General features: G+C 49.1%; 7 protein-coding genes across 7 annotated transcripts; 5 read left to right on the forward strand and 2 right to left on the reverse strand.

Annotated features, from left to right (window-relative positions):
• Positions 1-55: 55 nt before the first annotated feature.
• Positions 56-1,441, reverse strand: JIP5 (WD repeat-containing protein jip5; the record flags this gene model as incomplete). The annotated part of the gene is made up of 1 exon (XM_064901701.1): positions 56-1,441. One exon carries the CDS (start codon positions 1,439-1,441, stop codon positions 56-58), a length of 1,386 nt encoding a protein of 461 aa, XP_064752777.1.
• A 626-nt stretch (positions 1,442-2,067) lies between these two features.
• On the forward strand, positions 2,068-2,966 carry LTR64_007382 (uncharacterized protein; the record flags this gene model as incomplete). The annotated part of the gene is made up of 4 exons (XM_064901702.1): positions 2,068-2,517; positions 2,572-2,670; positions 2,718-2,762; positions 2,817-2,966. The coding sequence occupies 4 exons, from the start codon at positions 2,068-2,070 to the stop codon at positions 2,964-2,966; spliced, it is 744 nt and encodes a 247-aa protein (XP_064752778.1).
• Positions 2,967-4,312: 1,346 nt separating this feature from the next.
• Positions 4,313-6,563, forward strand: GFA1_1 (glutamine--fructose-6-phosphate transaminase (isomerizing); the record flags this gene model as incomplete). The annotated part of the gene is made up of 4 exons (XM_064901703.1): positions 4,313-4,317; positions 4,368-4,438; positions 4,492-4,723; positions 4,772-6,563. 4 exons carry the CDS (start codon positions 4,313-4,315, stop codon positions 6,561-6,563), a joined length of 2,100 nt encoding a protein of 699 aa, XP_064752779.1.
• Positions 6,564-7,005: 442 nt separating this feature from the next.
• GPI10 (glycosylphosphatidylinositol anchor biosynthesis) lies at positions 7,006-9,047 on the forward strand (the record flags this gene model as incomplete). Its single annotated transcript, XM_064901704.1, has 2 exons — positions 7,006-7,224; positions 7,269-9,047. 2 exons carry the CDS (start codon positions 7,006-7,008, stop codon positions 9,045-9,047), a joined length of 1,998 nt encoding a protein of 665 aa, XP_064752780.1.
• Positions 9,048-9,222: 175 nt separating this feature from the next.
• MSH4 (MutS protein msh4) lies at positions 9,223-11,549 on the reverse strand (the record flags this gene model as incomplete). Its single annotated transcript, XM_064901705.1, has 7 exons — positions 9,223-10,790; positions 10,837-10,924; positions 10,969-11,088; positions 11,140-11,187; positions 11,242-11,289; positions 11,333-11,373; positions 11,423-11,549. 7 exons carry the CDS (start codon positions 11,547-11,549, stop codon positions 9,223-9,225), a joined length of 2,040 nt encoding a protein of 679 aa, XP_064752781.1.
• Positions 11,550-12,571: 1,022 nt separating this feature from the next.
• LTR64_007386 (uncharacterized protein) lies at positions 12,572-13,531 on the forward strand (the record flags this gene model as incomplete). The annotated part of the gene is given in 2 exon segments (XM_064901706.1): positions 12,572-12,820; positions 12,833-13,531. 2 exon segments carry the CDS (start codon positions 12,572-12,574, stop codon positions 13,529-13,531), a joined length of 948 nt encoding a protein of 315 aa, XP_064752782.1.
• A 634-nt stretch (positions 13,532-14,165) lies between these two features.
• On the forward strand, positions 14,166-17,229 carry LTR64_007387 (uncharacterized protein; the record flags this gene model as incomplete). Its single annotated transcript, XM_064901707.1, has 2 exons — positions 14,166-16,851; positions 17,033-17,229. The coding sequence occupies 2 exons, from the start codon at positions 14,166-14,168 to the stop codon at positions 17,227-17,229; spliced, it is 2,883 nt and encodes a 960-aa protein (XP_064752783.1).
• Between the last annotated feature and the right edge of the window lie 967 nt (positions 17,230-18,196).

Genomic DNA, 18,196 nt, shown 5'->3' on the forward strand with positions numbered 1-18,196 from the left:
CATTGCAAGACATTTGCATCTCATCCCCCTAGCTCCTTTCAAGCCATCAACCGTCCTAAAACATGCCTGACAGATTTAGAGCCTTACCACCACTTTTGTCCTTTCCTTTATTCCTCTTTCGCTTCTTCCGCTTCCCAGATTTCTCCTTTTCACTGTCGTCTTCAGAATCAGCTTCCATTTCTGATCCCTCAACACTGTCTTCGTCTTCGTCCTCACTATCCTCCTCCTCTTCATTGTCACTATCAGCTTGTAGCTTCCGCTTACCATTGACATTGAGACGCGCTTCCGTAGCAGGGCTTGCTTTTGTCCAGATTTTTACGGTTTGCCCTCCTGCACTGATCATCCTAGTTCCACTTCCATCAAAGCCAATCTTTGTCACACCCTCAATCTCATCGTGCTTCAAGTCCCACTCGTAGATTACCGCATTGCGACCAACCCGAACGAAACGAATTGTCCCATCGTCAAGACCAAGCGCAATTATCTTCTCGTTCATTTTGAGCTTCCCAGCCTGAGGCAGGAATTCAAATGGGACTTCGCAGATAGCATCTATAGATGCTCCTTCTCTGTCTACCGCTATCCTCTCGTCAAGGTCATCCCAAACTCCTCGCTCGAATAAGGAGAGCACGCCATCTGACTGGCCTACCAGGGCTTTCGAGCCGACCGAGGTTCCACCACTTTTCAAGCCCGAGACAATGTCGATCGAAGACACTTCGACTTCGAGATCTTCACTTGTAGCCACAACGCCCTTTCTCAAATCTGTAACTGCTAAAGTCGAACCTCCGACAGTGACAAATTGCTTCGGAAAACCACTCGTGCTAGCAGCGGTTGGTGGTATAGGCACTAGATTGTTGACGTGTTCTTCGCCGTGAGGGTGGTATGTCTGTACCGGCTGATCTGAAATAATTTTGGAGTTGTCCTTTAAGTCGTAGATGTGTAGAGCGCCAGAATCTGTAGCTACTATCAAGTGGAGGGGTGTAAGCGCATAGAGAAGTGTTGGAGCATCGACCCCTTCACGAGCAGCTTTCGGTAGAGGTATCGCAACCTTCGACACGACTCTACCTGTTTCTGTGTCAAAGGCCTTCACCAGTCCATCTGTTCCCCCAGAATAGCACACTGAACCATCAGGACTGTGAGCGAGCGCACGACATGAACCTTTGTGTCTTCTCGTCTTCCATATAGTGCTTATTGAGCCAAGACCGTTCTCCGAGGCTGAGGATGATCTGCGCCGCTGCGACAGTATTGAGTTCGTGCCATTGATGCTTTCACGTCGAGGTTGCGGTGGAGGTGAGGACTCGTCAGACGAGGGTAGTTGATATGCAAGGACTTGACCCGATGCAAGACCGACTGTGAGTACCGGTTTACTTGGATGTAATGCAACTGCGAAGAGGTCGGTTGGTAGAGGGAGTGTGCAGATATTGTCGAAGATGGGCGAGGACGTCATATTCCTTGCAGCGAGATTGATCTACGTGCGAAAGGAAGCCTGCATTGGGTCGATGAGGATTATTTGCCTATATCGAAGCAAGATGTGGACAGTAGTTAGTCACTGTTGAATCTTGATCAACCTCGATCGCGAATTGCCGATGATACTTTGCATCTTTACGAGTACAAAACAATTAACTAAAAAATGATCGGCTGGTATTTCCACGTGCAGCTCAAAATAAGCTTAATTTGGCGCAAAAGCATGGCAAAGCGGGAAGGCGGAACTAATACATGCAAGGGACATTATGCTGCAATACATGTAGAGCTACGTTGTGATGTTCTAGACAGGAAGCAGACTGCGCAGTAAACGTCTTCCGCTTGTATGGTAAAACACACAAGTGGGATGGATGGAGATCGAGTAGAGTTGTCTCGGTAGGTAATGTGCTGAAAGACAACGTCATGACGTGGCTCTTCTATTCTACTCGCAATGTTGAAGCCCACAGTCTTGCTCTGGAAAAAGGACCCTTCACGCGCTGAACCACACAGTAAACCAAAGAACCTGGGCTGTGAAAGGACGAGCAAATCCAATTGGAGGTTAGTTGAGCACTTGTCAAACGTTCTCTACACCTACTGGACAACACCGCAACCATGTCGTTTCCCGTTAAGAAAGTTGCTGTCTTCGGAGCCACAAGTGGCATTGGCCGGGCTCTCGTGGAACGTTTCATTGAACACAACATATTCGTCGTTGCCATTGGTCGCCGTGAAGAACGGTTGGCAGAACTCGTGCACAAGTATGGCCACGACAAAGTGCAGGCCTCGCCGTTCGATCTCACCAAACTAGAGTCAATCCCGAATTTTGTGATAAACATTACTTCAACACACCCAGACCTTGACCTAGTCTTTCTTAACTCAGGTGTACAATATGGTCACGATTTTACCAAACCCGAGAGTGTCAGTCTTGATAAGATTCAGGAAGAGTTCAACTTGAACTATATCTCACAAGTTGCTGTAACCAAAGCATTCTTACCGTTCCTGCTCTCGAGAGCGAAGGAGGGTCATAATGCAGGTCTGCTGTACACATCGTCCGGATTAGCGATGGTAAGTGAATCAAGATCGACCCCGGAAGCCACTGTCCTCAAGCTAACGATACAGGTACCTATTCCGACGGTACCAAACTATTGTGCTACGAAGGCGGCACTGCATTCCTTCATCCTGACCTTGAGATTGCAGCTGCAAGACACTGCTGTCAAAGTGATTGAGCTGTTTCCACCAGCTGTCCAACAGAGCTCCATGGCGAGGGAGGGAAGGATGTTGGCATGCCACTTCAGGACTTTACCAACGAGGTATGTCCTCCAATGACCAAATCTGATTCGATACTGGATTAACATAAAAATTAGGCATGGCAATCATTATCCCAAGGCAAAGACCAAGTGCCAGTTGGTATGGCGCATTACGCCTTTGATGCTTTCGAAATGAAAAGACAGGAATTGTTTAAACAGATGGCTGAAAAACTAAGGCAGGCACCCAGTGTTACGAAGAAGTATTGATGGGTGAACGTGATGGACTGCAGACCTCTTGGAGGTTGATATGAAAGCGCAATGAACTGCTCGCACGATCGCGATACAATGTGTCAACATCGATGTATGCATGACTCGGATCTTAATCTGACCACTGGCAGTGTTGTGAATCCAATGAACCGGGAGATCTAGAGGCAGGATTGCTGCATTGCTGCTGTCACTGCAATCGTCATGGACATCAAAGCGCCACTTCAACCTGAAGTTCGAAGCGATATCCCCGGAACACGAATACTAGTATATTGAAGATTTGTCTGATGGTGTTGAGATCTCTGTCTTGGCCATCTCGGAAACTGTCTGTCGCGACCGTGAGGCTGGCGTATCAGAGAAGAGCTGTGACCCTACAATCTTCAATATGCAGGTGCCTTCCCATTTGGTGACATCATTGGTTTTCGAGGCTTGCCGTACATGATAGAAGAACCCAAACACCTCCTTTATAGGGGTCAATAGTGTGAGCGTTCTGATGCCACTACAATGTCAAGCTGTGAACACGTAGACAAAAGTTCCTGAACAAGGCAAAGATGGGGAAAGCTCAAGTCTGCAGCTAAGAATAAACATGCACAACGCGACGCGACGCTGGTGTAACTGCGGCAGCATTAGGTCAAGCTGGAAAGGGTAAGTGGCGGTGGAGCAAGTCGCAAACCTAGTGGCGGAGGTTTCAAAACAAAACCTTCCGGCGGTAACAGTAATTCTTGGTAGGGACCCGTTGGATATCGTTCGTGTGGTGGCCAGCTAATAGCAGGAAGCCATGCCACCCGTGTATTTCGGTTGCTATGGGAGAGAGTAAGCACGGGCAGACACTATTGAAGCATTGCCTGATCGACAAGCGTAGGCGCTAAAAGAGCTCCCTTACGATTCCAGCTGCAGCTGCATACCGCTCAGAGCAGTGAAAAGCAAAAGCGGAAATTCTGTTTGAGAAAATGATGGGATGTTTCACGCAGTGCACACAGACGGACCACTTTTCTTCCCACCATTACGCACAGCCATGCTTATGGAACTGGCACTCAGCCTTGACCCGCAGTGTAGGTGAAGGCATACTGTGTACTTTAAGATCTTGACGTTCCTATCGCCGTGAAGTCTTGCCATACATCGTCCTAGAAATATCCAATACCCACTCTCTTCTGACGTTGCTGCTACCTTCGTACCTGCTCACTCCTTCTTTGTTCAGACAAGCAACCAGCGCGCCCCTTCCTGTTTGCATCACAGCTGCCTGAACCACTTTGATATCTTTGTTGTGCCCTACGTCACAATCACCCGTACTCGTGTTTCAGCAAAGACAGCGAAATTGAATACGATCATTCATTAAGCACCAAGTTACAATGTGGTACGTGTTCCCTGGGCCTCAAGGATGAGGACATGCTGACCACTACCTAGTGGCATCTTTGGCTACATTAACTATCTGGTCGAGAAGGACCGAAAGTTCATTCTCGACACTCTGGTCAATGGTATAGAACTCCTCGCCATAACACACCGCCCTCGGCTGACCGATAATGTGCAGGCCTCTCACGTCTCGAGTACAGAGGATACGATTCGGCCGGTCTAGCAGTCGACGGTGACAAGAGAAATGAAGTCTTCGCGTTCAAAGAGGTGGGCAAGGTTGCAAAGCTGAGAGAGCTCATCGACAAGTCTGGTGTGGATATGACAAAGGTCTTTGAGTCTCACGCTGGTATTGCACACACACGATGGGCCACTCACGGTCAACCCTCACAACTCAACTGCCACCCACACAGGTAAGCGTGTGGCAACTCAGCAAGAAGACAGGATGTTGACTTTGCTAGATCTGACCCCAAGTGGGAGTTTTCGGTCGTCCACAACGGTATCATCACCAACTACAAGGAGCTCAAAGCTCTTCTTGAGGGCAAGGGCTTCAAATTCGAGACTGCTACGGATACTGAGTGCATTGCAAAGCTCGCAAAGTACCTCTATGACTCTCACCCAGACATCGACTTCACTACCCTCACAAAGGCTGTCATCAAAGAGCTTCAGGGCGCTTTCGGTCTCCTCCTCAAGTCCGTCCACTTCCCCTCCGAGGTCGTCGCGGCTCGCAAAGGTTCTCCCCTCGTCATTGGTGTCAAGACAGGCAAGAAGATGAAGGTGGATTTCGTGGACGTTGAGTACTCCCAAGGCGAAGAGTCTGGCTACGCTCTCTCCGCCGAGAAAGCTTCACACAATGTTGCAGTCAAGAAGAAGGCTGCTGGCAGTCTGCTTGCCCCTCCAGACAAGAGCTTGTTGCACAGATCACAATCTCGGGCTTTCCTGTCCGACGATGGCATGCCTCAGCCAGCAGAATTCTTCCTCTCCTCGGACGCGTCTGCCTTGGTTGAGCACACAAAGAAAGTCCTGTATTTGGAAGACGACGACATTGCCCACATCCACGACGGCCAGCTTAACATCCACAGATTAACCAAGGACGACGGCACATCGAACGTTCGTGCCATTCAGACGATCGAGCTTGAGCTGCAAGAAATTATGAAGGGCAAGTTTGATCACTTCATGCAGAAGGAGATCTTCGAACAGCCCGAGTCAGTCGTCAACACCATGCGTGGTCGTCTTGACGTTGCCAACAAGTCCGTCACTCTGGGAGGTCTGCGGCAATACATCAGCACCATCAGACGATGTCGACGAATCATCTTTATCGCTTGCGGTACCTCTTACCACTCTTGCATGGCTGTGCGCGGTGCCTTTGAGGAGCTCACTGAGATCCCTATCGCTGTTGAGCTTGCTTCCGACTTCTTGGACCGACAGGCTCCTGTTTTCAGAGACGATACATGCGTCTTTGTTTCACAATCAGGTGAAACTGCCGATTCCCTGAACGCTCTACGATACTGCTTGGAAAGAGGTGCACTGACCGTCGGTATTGTCAATGTCGTTGGTTCTTCCATCTCCATGCTCACCCATTGCGGTGTCCACATCAACGCTGGTCCAGAAATTGGCGTTGCATCCACAAAGGCTTACACCTCTCAGTTTGTCGCAATGATGATGTTTGCTCTATCTCTCAGCGAAGACCGAGCATCCAAACAGAAGCGGCGAGAGGAGATCATTGAGGGTTTGGGTAAGGTCAGCGATCAGTTCCGCGAGATTCTCAAGCTCAACGAGCCGATCAAGCAGTTGTGTGCCAAGTTTTTGCAAAACCAAAAGTCCATGCTACTTCTCGGTCGAGGCAGCCAGTTCTCGACTGCGCTGGAGGGTGCTCTGAAGATCAAGGAGATATCCTACCTGCACTGCGAGGCTGTCATGTCTGGTGAGCTCAAGCACGGTGTTTTGGCACTTGTCGATGAGAACCTACCAATCGTCATGATTTTGACTCGAGATGAGATCTTTAAGAAATCTCTCAATGCTTACCAGCAAGTCATTGCTCGTGGTGGTCGACCGATCGTCATCTGCAATACTGGTGACGAGGAATTCCCAGCTGCCAAAGTTGAAAGAATTGAGGTACCGCATACAAGTGATCTTCTTCAAGGTCTCCTCAACGTCATCCCTCTTCAACTCATGGCCTACTGGCTGGCTGTCGCTGAAGGCCTAAACGTGGACTTCCCACGCAATTTGGCCAAGTCTGTTACGGTCGAATAAATTATGCGTAACTTTGTTTGGTCTTTACGAGTCTCATGGCACAGCAGCGGGCGGGTTTAGGCGGAAAAGGAGGCACAATGCCAAAATGGCGTCACGTCTTTGTTAGAGGGTTGTGGGATAGATCTGGTATAGCTATGTCGCACGAATTACTCCTCACGTAGACGGCAGCATTACGAAGGCAAATTTGTTACACTTGCACTCGGTTGTACTCACAACAATGCTGTGTACACGTAAAGTCATAATATCTGTGCAAGGAGTGCTTCTCGTGTACACAATACCAACCTGAAACTAACTATGAACTCCACAGTTGGTACTGGAACTGCTTTGGCAGCAGGCCCGAAACATTTCCAAGCAGATTTTGTATCTTCTTTGACTGCGAGGCTTGCCTGAAAGCAAATGTGTAAGCAAGTCATCGTCGACGACTCACCTGCGGTCGAACGTGATGACGCTTTCAGCAAGTAAACCACAGCAGCAATCAAGTAAGCATGATGCAGCCCCGTGGGCTGTTCTATACAGACATACACTCCTTTCTCTGTTCGCATTCCGACTCTTGAACGCGTTGGTTCTCAGAACCTTCTTCCAACCAGATGAGTACTACCAATCACTCGAGCCGGCCTGGTGGGTGGCATTCGGCCACGATAGTGGAGCGTGGACTACTTGGGTATGGTTATCCTACAAAGAATTGCTCTTCTGACTTTGTTGTAGGAGTGGAAGCAGCACCTGCGAGCTGCCCTTCACCCAGGGCTCTTTGCGCTGGTTTACAAAAGTTCCAATGTCCTCGTTACCACACTGGATTTGTCTGCAAGCTCTAGAGCCGCTGTGCTCCTCGCGACACCTAAGACATTGCAAGCTTTCATCGCAGCACTTGGAGATTACTACACTTACAAACTCGCGCAGCAAGTTTATGGACGACATTCCCGTTCAGCAGTATGCACGATCTTGCTTACGGTCGGAAGTGCATGGAACTGGTTCGTCAGCACCAGAACATTTAGCAATTGTATCGAGACGACCCTGACCGCGGTTGCACTTTACAACTGGCCATACCATTGGGCACTTGGCAGCGACGAAGTCGGGTTTCAACTCGACAGTAATATCTTGCGTATTCGTCGGACAGATTCTGTTACGCTAGAAGAAGAGGAAGCCATTGCTGAGGTCGATGAAACCACGAGATTACGAAGGACTCTTTTTTGTGCCTCGACTGCAGTCATCCTTCGACCTACGAATGCTATCATATGGCTTACTTTGACCACCGCAACCTTTGGGCGAGGCATGTATCGTCATGGTGTGCATTGGGAGGTTGACGCATTCATTCGTCAGGGACTCTTTTGCAGCGGCATTGTTCTTGCTCTGTCCGCATTCGTTGACCGACTCTTTTACGATGTCTGGACGTTTCCTGTCTGGCAGTTTTTCAAGTTCAATGTTCTACAGTCTTTGGCTGTATTCTATGGCAACAATAACTGGCACTACTACCTCAGTCAGGGCTATCCGCTATTACTAACCGCAGCTGTTGTGCCCGCTGCATTGGGTCTACGCAATGCTCTTATTCTGCGTGATGAGCCTCGCTGTGTCAGCATACAGTCAAGACTTATTCTTCATCGGCTTGCACTGGTCAGCATTGTACTACCAATGGTCTTATCCGTTCTTTCTCACAAAGAGGTGCGCTTTATCTACCCTATTCTGCCAGCCCTCCATGTCATCGCAGCATTGCCCTTCGCAAAATTGGTAGGATTCACGGATATTATCGCGTCAGGGAACGCGAACAGGCGCCAGCGCACATTCAAGCCGACACTATTCGGCGCTTTCTTCATTACCATCAATGTCATGCTCGCTAGCTACTTCTCCTTATTCCACAACTCTGGACTCATCAAGGTTACTGATTACCTCCGCTCCGAATTTGAAGCCATACGCCTTACTCAAGCCGAGATACAAACGCAGCTTAATCGCAACCTAACTTTTGCCATTCTGATGCCCTGCCACTCCATCCCCTGGCGCTCTCACATTCAATATCCACCTACATTCACCACACCTGGTATTTCAGGCTGGGCCCTGACCTGCGAACCACCACTGAACCTCTTACCCTCCGAAAAAGCGACATACCAAGACGAAGCGGATATATTCTACCTCGATCCTGCGGTCTGGTTGAAACAGAATATGGTTCGAGACCCACCCTCGGGACCACCGCCACCTGGCTTTTACGCGCCTGACCCAGCCGATGCAAAAAAGCTATGGAGCAATCCTAATCCACAGCGTGGTGTATGGCTCAATGAAGGCGAAGGCGGACAGAACACAGGGGTTCCGAACAGGAGGAAGAGAGCATGGCCGGACTACCTGATCTTCTTTGAGCAACTGGAGCCAAGCATGAAAGCTACTCTTGGACAGAGTGCGTATAGAGAGTGTGCTAGATTTCATAATAGTCTCTTCCATGATGATTGGAGAAGGACAGGTGATGTGATAGTTTGGTGTTTACCGGATGTACATCGATAATGCCACAGTCCGTAGAATTAGAGTGCAGGACGCAGATCTTAATCATAGAGAAGCAAGCACGAGACCATGGAAAAGGTCAAGTACTTACGTGGGTCGGTCCCATGTCGCAACAAAGAGGATTTTGAAACAGCTCCCTCGGTCAGTCTCCGAATACGTACGGGCCCTTCACGCTCAGCTACGTAGACACCACACTCATATCATCGTCCTCAATGCAAATTGGTTCGTTGAGACTATCCCCTTTCTCCGTGAGCCAAGATATATCAGCAGCCAGCATCTCAGCATCCGTAAGCTCTTCTTGCGCTTCGCTTCCTGTCGGCATAGGTCTGAAAAGAGGGTTCTCGTGCTGTATAGAAGCCTTCCACGACCCTTCCGTGTTTCCATCCGCATCGTTCTTGAAGAACAAGTCGCTGCTGATGGAGTCAGATGTGCCAATATCCTGTTCCAGGCTTGGGGTGCTGTCACGTTCATTTGGTGTTCTGTTGTTCGGATTGTTGACTGCTTCGACGTCGGCCTCGATTACTGCGAGTCGAAGCAGGAATTCTGTTTGTAGGTCTTTTAGACGCTCTAATAGCTCCTTTCCGTGTAGCTGGCCATCGCGTGCGTGAAGAAGCATCTCTCTTATGTGTATCAACAACTTCCGTCTCTTTGCTTGTGCGAGGGCTTTGACATCGGATACCCTGCCGTCGTTTCGGTCGTTTAGTTGCTTACTACTTGCGACGGCAACTTCCATCACCTGATCAGGCAGATTGACGAGTTGTGCAAGAGCGAGTCCATAAAACTTCTGCTCTTCTTGACCCGCCGCCACCTTGTACCGCATACACATGGTGCTGAAGTCTGGATCGATATCGACGTTCATGTGCATGTTGAGGACGCCGATACGTTCGCCTAGGATACGTGGTAATTCGCGGAAGTGTGTGACGAAGTAGACAATGGCTTTGCTTTGGATCAAGGCTTCCGAGATGGCGATGGCGATGGAAAGACCATCGGCTGTGGATGTGCCTCTACCGAGCTCGTCGATGATGATCAAAGAGGAAGGAGATACACTTCTTAAGATGAAGGCGATGTCTCGCATCTCGGCTGCAAAGGTAGAGACGTTGGCCTCGATAGAGTCGTCTGTAGATATACGTGCGAGCAGCTGTTCTGTTATAGGGATAGAAGCATATTCTGCAGTGACAAAATTGCCTGTCTGTGCCATAATTACGTTCAGCGCTATCGAGCGGATGTAGGTAGATTTGCCAGACATGTTGCAGCCTGTTATTATCTGAAAGCGCTTGTTGACGGATGTCGCGTACACATCGTTTGGAATATATTTTTCTTTTTGCGCAGTTGCGGCAAGCAGAGGATGTCGAGACGACTTGAGGGCCAGAGTGCCTGGCGTGATTTCAGGGCAGATATATGTGTCGCTCGAGCTCGTGACGTTGGTGGCAAAGGTTGTCAATAGATCAAGAAGAGCTATACCTTCACTAATTTTGAAGAGTGGATGGATTTTACCGCGAACTTCATTAATGAGAGTCTGGATACTGGAGTCCGACATAGCAATGATCTCGTTGTGCATGTCGCTGATTCTTTGATTTTGTTTGACCATATCTATAGTCTGACACTCGACATGCTTGTTACCCTTTCGGAAGACGTGAACAAAAATGTCTGGGAGCGCAGTGTTCGACTGAATATCGGCAGATTTGATCTGGATGTAGAAGTGTCTAACCGGATCGTGTTTCAACTCGAGTGGAATTCCATGTTGTTCTGAGCACGTCAGTCATGGGCGCCAAAAGCTGTGTAGTACTCGAACCCTGGAGCTGATTGACCAGATCTCTCATGTCGCCGACAAGCTCACTGTATGACTGGCGAGCAACGTCAAGGAAGCCATTCGCACCAGCCTGGAACTATCAGTTAGCTGAACAAAGCAGCATTGGGAGCATACTCGAATTGCATAGACTCTTTGATTTCTGATATCAGCGGCTTTCTGTGAATAGAAAGCATCTTGATTCATTGCATAGTCAATCAATGCTCGAATTTCTTCGTAGTTGACAGGATCACAGAGCTGTACCTTGTCAGCCACTGATATTGAGGTCTGTGTATATCTTAAACCTACTTCTTGAATGCTCTTTAGCTCTTCTGTAAGCACGCCAGTCAAATTCTGCTAGATGGGTTTGATGGCGTCAACAAAAGATTTCAGCATTAAAACGTTGTTCACGGACTGCTCCATGTAGTCAAAGCCTAGGGTCCTCGGCGTCAGGACGAGCTTCAGGGTCAGTCAGGATACAGCATGTTGCGTTTCAGCTCACATTTGCGATTGTTCTATCTGTGTCAATGGATAGCTTCAAGGCTGAAGATTTTGTCAGTTGTGACAAAACGATATGCCGCATCTTACCTACAATCTTTGAGCGAATGGAATATTCCTTCACGTGTGCTGAGCTCAGTTACTGCAGCCCAACGCTTCTCAAGCTTGGCCTTGTCGGTTGATGGCTGTAGCACGTTGTTCCTGAGCAATCGTGCACCCATTTTGGTAGAGGTTTGATTGAGCAAGCCAAAGAGGCAATGTTTGGATGTTGTATTCTGTAAGTTTTGAACGAGTTCAAGATTAGCAATAGTGGGCAGGTCGATCATCATGGTCCCTTCAGAGGACTCGAACTTAACGCGTAGGGATTGAGGTGCAAACGATTGCTGTAACCCGAGGTCAACGAAGCGCATGACCTAGTCGTGTTAGTGCTGTTGCATGTATTCCAGCCTATAACGAACAGCAGCGAAAGAGCAAATAGCAAAATAATTGCCTGATAGAGACAGCTTCAGAGCTTCCAGGTCATCTGGCAGTGCTAACTGCTCGATATAGTCATGGCCAAGTTTCTCCGACCAGTACCTTCGATCAATATCAGTCATTTTGATCTTTTGACTGTCTAGATCGAGGTTCTCGCGAACGATTGAAATGAGCTTAGAGTCAACAGCAGTACTTGCAAAGACGATTTCGGTAGGGCTAAAAACTTTGAGCTTGTGACAGGTACGAGCATATGTTTGAGTATCGGTGATCTGACATAGGGCGGCTTCGCAAGTCGTCAGGTTAACAAAAGCAAGACCCACGCTAGGTGAGATGCCACGCGACTCAGATAATGCACAGAAGATTTCATTGCCAAAGTATGGATAGCCAGTAGAGGTTGATGTGGTCTTTGGCCTCGACTTCGTGGTGACTGGCCTAATAATAGTGCTATTTGTGGTCCTGACTTTTGACCTTGACGATGGCCCCATTATGAAAGCGAAAGTAGACCGTAGTACAGGAGAAGCATATTACAAGTTATAGTAGAGGAGGTCAAAGGACAAATTGAGACGCTGAGATGCGACATAATGGCTGCATGCACGAGGTCTTATTGCACGCCGTAATTTATCATTCGCAGAGTTGCGTCATAGTGCTGTATGCAATTTATCGTAAGTCGTGCTGACAAGACACGGTTTCCTCGTTGCCAGTCCTTTGCACTGCCGGTTACCACGACCATCTCTCTGTTCACGAGTTTCAAAGATTCAGAGAGAGCATCATGGACACTCTTCAGCAGGTTATCATCAATCCACTCAAGCCTGTGCTTGTGCCCATCACCCACAATCTTCCTAAGCCTCTGAACGACTTTGCAATTTCCCTACTGGGTGATGTCTGCCATTCAGCCTTGGTGCTTGACCTCGATGTTACAACTGAGCCTCAGTGCCTCTCTCTAGCTATATCCAAAGCACTTGGAGTTGCCATCATCTCAGCTGCAAGCATTGTCAAAGTCCCACAGCTCATCAAGCTCGTAAGATCTCAGTCAGCCGAAGGTCTCTCTTTCACCTCATATGCGCTCGAGACTGCCTCATTCCTGATCGCACTGGCATACAATGTCCGCAACGGCTTTCCTTTCAGCACATATGGTGAAACGACATTCATCCTTGCTCAAGATGTAGCAATAGCTACCCTGATCTTAATCTACTCTCGACAAACACCAACCGCGATTGCATTCCTGGTCGGCATTGCATCTGCCGCATATGCTCTACTGATAGACACCTCTGGCCTCATCTCGGACAGTCAGATGGCTACTCTTCAGGCAGGTGCAGGTGCGCTCGGGGTTGCATCAAAGTTGCCTCAAATCTTGACAATATACTCTCAGGGTGGTACTGGCCAGCTCAGCGCGTTTGCTGTCTTCAACTACCTACTAGGCTCTCTATCACGTATCTTCACGACATTGCAAGAGGTGGATGATAAACTGATTTTGGGAGGGTTCATAGCAGGATTTCTTCTGAACGCTGTTCTTGCAGGCCAGATGGTCTATTACTGGAACAGCCCTACCACTGCAGGCCACGGCGCGGAAGTCAAGAATCGAAATTCTACCAAAGGAATAGGACAGAAAGGATTGCAGGGTCTAGGCACTGAGGAACACCTGAAGAAGGCTGGTGTACCTCTGACACCGGCTGGCAATAGCACTGCTGCACGACCTGGGAGCAGTGGTAGCGGCCGCAGAAGAGGATAGCTACTTTGCATGAGGACTGCTTCTAAGTAATAACGTTGGACCAGTTTCTATCTAGGCTATAAACAAGGAAGACTCTTTCTCAGTGACATTCGTAGCGAGGATGGGCCGGCGCGGAGTGCCTTCTTCCCAAGCATACAGAGTTGCTCTATCAGATCGAGGCACGCTTCCGCTGTAGATCTGAGTGTCAGTAGAGTGGTTCGGAGAAACTCGAACAGATGAGTGTGAATAGACACCCGTCTCTCATGGTCGGGCTGGATCGGTGCGGCTCAAACTGTGCACCGCACTAAACCTATATTGGCCGTATCAACAAATAAACAGGGTGGCGACACTGATTGGTCAACACGCGGAACTGACAACCAAACCACTCTCTAGAACGACGACGTCGTTGACGAGCCTCTTCAACGTCCCGACGGCATCCAGAATCTACGGTCTATATGACTGCGACTAGAATGTATCGTATGAAAGACCGCAGTACTTAAAGCTGAACGAAATGACCATATCTCAACCACTTTGACTTTCACTTCCGTTACATCAACGACTGGCAATGCCACGACCACTCCGACACGTCGCCATCTCTCCCGAAAAGCCTTCTATAATCCCTCAAACCTCTTCGACCCGCTCACCCAAGCGCAAAATGGGTCGACCACAAAATGCACGACCACGCGACAGCGATGTATCGAGCGTGATGTCCGACGACGACGAAGACGATATGAGCGTTACAACGCCATACACCCCACGAACCTCCGACCCAAAACAGCGCGCAAACACTAAAAGCAAGCACGGCAAAGCAACAGCCGGACAAAAACAATCCTTACAGAAACAAGCTCTACAAAATGCCAGACGCAGCATAAGTGGAACACATACACCCCGACAGATTCCGATAAGAGACGAATCAAGCGTACCGAGCAACCTACAGGTCGTCGGAACTGCCCTGACGCCCGCGTCTAAGAGACCGATACCGATCCTGAGCAATTTCGAGGACTGGCTGAAGCTGGCCACGGACAATAAAATCAATGCCAACAATTCTTGGAGTTTCGCCCTGATAGATTATTTCCATGAAATGAGCTTGTTGCGCGATGAGAGTGGTAATGGGATTAATTTTCAGAAGGCTAGTTGCACACTTGATGGGTGTGTCAAGGTCTACGTGGGACGAGTGGACAGTGTTGGTGTGGAAGCTGGACGCTTACTCAGTGGCTTGGCCAGTAGTGCGACAGAGGATGAGACCTCAAAGAAAAAGAAGAGGAGTGGACAAGGCGACGATGAAGAGGATGATGAGGATGGAGAGGGTGATCAGAGCGATGGGGAGGGCGGGATAAAAAACAAGGACAAGAAGAAAAAGCAGAGAAGTCACGAAGCGACTCTGGCACCATCTTTTGCAAGCTTACAACTGAAGAAGCTCGAACTAGAGTTCGCAGTTGATCCGCTGTTCAAAAAAGCAAGCGCTGATTTCGACGAAGGTGGTGCTAAAGGTCTGCTGCTAAACCACTTGTGCATAAATGAGGAAGGAAGGATCGTCTTTGACAGCAGTGATGCCGTGGATGAAAAGCAAGAACCGGAATACGTTGAGGAAGAAGAGGAAGCTGTGGCACAGGACAAAACAAGCGAAGCTGACCAGATGTCTGCAGCTGAGCCTGGAGCAGGAGGCAAGGAAGAGATGGCGACAGACGCCGAGATCGATCTGGCTGTGCTTGCAAACAAGTATTTCACCAACCTGTCCATACTCGACGACTTCGATATCTGTCCTTCTATGAAGAGCTTCCGCCTAGGTGAACCCACAGCAGCACTCAACATACCACTCTTGCAGGGCGACGATTGGAAAGATACAAGGCAGAGTCCTGAGAAACGACAGCCCCCACAAATTGATGGCGACCTGAACTTGGCTGATCAAAGTGGTCTGTTCCTGGATGGAAGTAACGGTCTTGACTTTGACGAAGACGACGCAGGCCTCGGCGGGTTTGACATAGGAGACGATGTCGGCTTTGGACAAGGAGGAGAGGCTTGGGCTAAAGAGGCTGCGCTCGAGCCTATGCTGAGACCTGTTGGCGCTGACGAGGACGAAAGACAGCTTGAAGATGGAGATGGTTACGCGATATCGATGCAGCACATGTATCGAGAAGATGCAGAGCAGGAAACAATGCTCGCCTTTTTCGGAAAAGCAGTCAATTCTCGAGCCAAAGTTGGAACCAAAGCCTTTGAAACAATCACAAATTGGAGGATACAGAAAATACAAAAGCAAGCACAAGCTGAAAATGCTCCACCTGTAAGGCAGAGAAAGGAAAAGGAGCCATTCAAGATCGACTTCCATGGCCCAGTATCAGACAACCTCAAGAAATTGCTTTCTGATAAGCCAGTGAGCAACGACAAAATAAGCTTGCCCAAAACACAGCTCAAAACCAAGGGTCGGAATCTGCTCGACAAAGACGATGAGCTCATAGATGTGCAGTCCATGATGAGATTATGGACGAAGCCAAAATGTCGTGTTGCGCGCCAGAAAGGTGCCATGGCTGTAATCGACGAAGGCTTTGGTGCTCGCGAACGTGGACAGCCAAATCTTGAGTCGAAGAACGACGACGACGATAATGTCCCACAAGGGGATTATGACGCCAATTTCTTTGCTGACGACGAACCACTTGGCCTGCCATTCGACGGGCCATTGCCTATAGATGATGATGACGACGATGATGGTGATCAGCCTGGCTTTGTGGATGCCAGGGAAATGCTATCACCTGTACCAGACAATCAGCGACCTCATAATATTGATGATATACTGCACGACCAGCATGCCCCAGATTCGCAGGGTCTAGGCCCTTCAGCATCACAACCTGAGATGCTGCCTGGCAGCTTTGGTAGCCAACTCGTGACACAGCAAGGTCGGAGATTACGTCCTGAATATGTCAATTATGCACGAGTAGCCAAAAAGGTTGATGTCCGTGCATTGAAAGAGAACATGTGGAAGGGCATGGTGCCCAGGCTGAACGTCTTCTCAGCACCTGGTCCACAGCGAATACCCACGCCTGCTTTGACAGACGACGATGGCGACACCGAAATGTCGGACTCTGTAGAAGAGCCTAAAGAGCCGGACTTTGAGCAACAGCCTCAGCAACAAGGAAGGGAGGCACTAAAGTTTACAGAGATATTGTGTGATCTCAAGAACGTATATCCAGATCAGCAGATGAAGGATATTAGCACGAGTTACGGATTTATTTGCTTGCTCCATTTGGCCAACGAAAAAGGGCTTGTGCTCGATGGTGGTAGGGAGGAAGGTACCATGAATGAAATCATGGTCAGGAGGGATCCAGGCGTTGACGAAGAATATGTCGGTGAATGAGCAGGAGCAATGTAATCTGTTCCTGCTTTTTGTGACAATCAAGGTGGATCTATTTGCCTGGCAGCCTGCCTGGTTGGAGCTTTGCTATGGAGTCCACGTAGATCCATGATCAAATAACGATGACGAACTTGTATCTATATTGTTTGTTTTTCATGCTCGTCTCATGTTGGTAGTCGATACGAGTCTCGTCAATGATCGACATGAGCTGGAGTGCAAAGATATCAGATGGCACAAAATGAACAAGGGACTTCGTTGTCAAGCCCAAGCGCTACTGAGACAGGTGACCTTCCGAGTTGCGGTATCTGACCTTGCCGCAGCACCGCTTATCGCTGATTACAAGCACGACCGGCTGAAGAGCCGAAGGGATTAAACGAAGTGTTTGCAGACTTTCCAAAATCCCCGTCTGACGCGGAGCAGGGAAAGTAAGCCTGAAGATGCTCCGCCACCATTACCCGGTCACAATGGCCAGGATTGTACCAGAACCCTGGAATCAGGCAAAGTGCTATTAATCAAGGCTGATGTAACCAGGCAACTTGAATGAGAAAGCTAAAATTTGAAACGATTGCGCTCTCCCCGCGACGCTATCAAGGTCGGCTCATGCAACTTTATGGCATCGCACAATGAGATACAGCCGCTAGCTCAGATACAGGAAGGCCTACCTTGCGACTACCAGATCCAGCTTGCAGCAGGCTCCCTCTTGCATCTTCTTCTCCACTTTGCCTGCAAGGTCGAAACGCCCTGAGCAGTTCTGCTCAAGGACACGTCTCCCTGCTGCAGGTGAGAGTACTGACTCATGCATGCAAAGCGTTTCTCATGCCAGCACGGTATTTTGAAGCGAGTAGCCACATCAGTGCGGCAAAGACTGGACGAGCTAAGCAGTCTCGGTGGCACCCCTCGAGCTAATTCCAACGTGTGCATCAAATGCGTCGAGGACAGCAGCGAACTCTACGCCAGGTAATCTTGGATCTCGTCCTATGTATGAAACGAGAGCTACGGACCAATCTGACCTGCAAACCCCTGCATATTGCAGTAGCTTGAGCATGAGTATATGAGCACTCGAGTAGCCTCTGCGGGAACACTAACGAAGCACCCGCGTCCCGAGCCCTATGCTTGCACATGGATCGCCATTGCGAATCCAAGGCCACTTCCCCGGGGCTTTTTGAGCTGTAAGTTCTCTACGCATTCGGCCCTCAGCCTGCAAGGCCACTAGTACCGATCCAGCACAATGATGGTCTCTTGCTCGAGCACACTTCACCCAGTTTTTCCTCCATTGGGGTTCGTTCTTTGAACGTCCGACTACAGATTCCAGCCGCGAATTTCGTTGCTTTCCTCCCTGC

Source organism: Lithohypha guttulata (assembly GCF_036872675.1).
Source record: "Lithohypha guttulata strain CCFEE 5908 chromosome Unknown scaffold_5, whole genome shotgun sequence".
In the NCBI taxonomy this organism is placed as follows: Eukaryota; Fungi; Ascomycota; class Eurotiomycetes; order Chaetothyriales; family Trichomeriaceae; genus Lithohypha; species Lithohypha guttulata.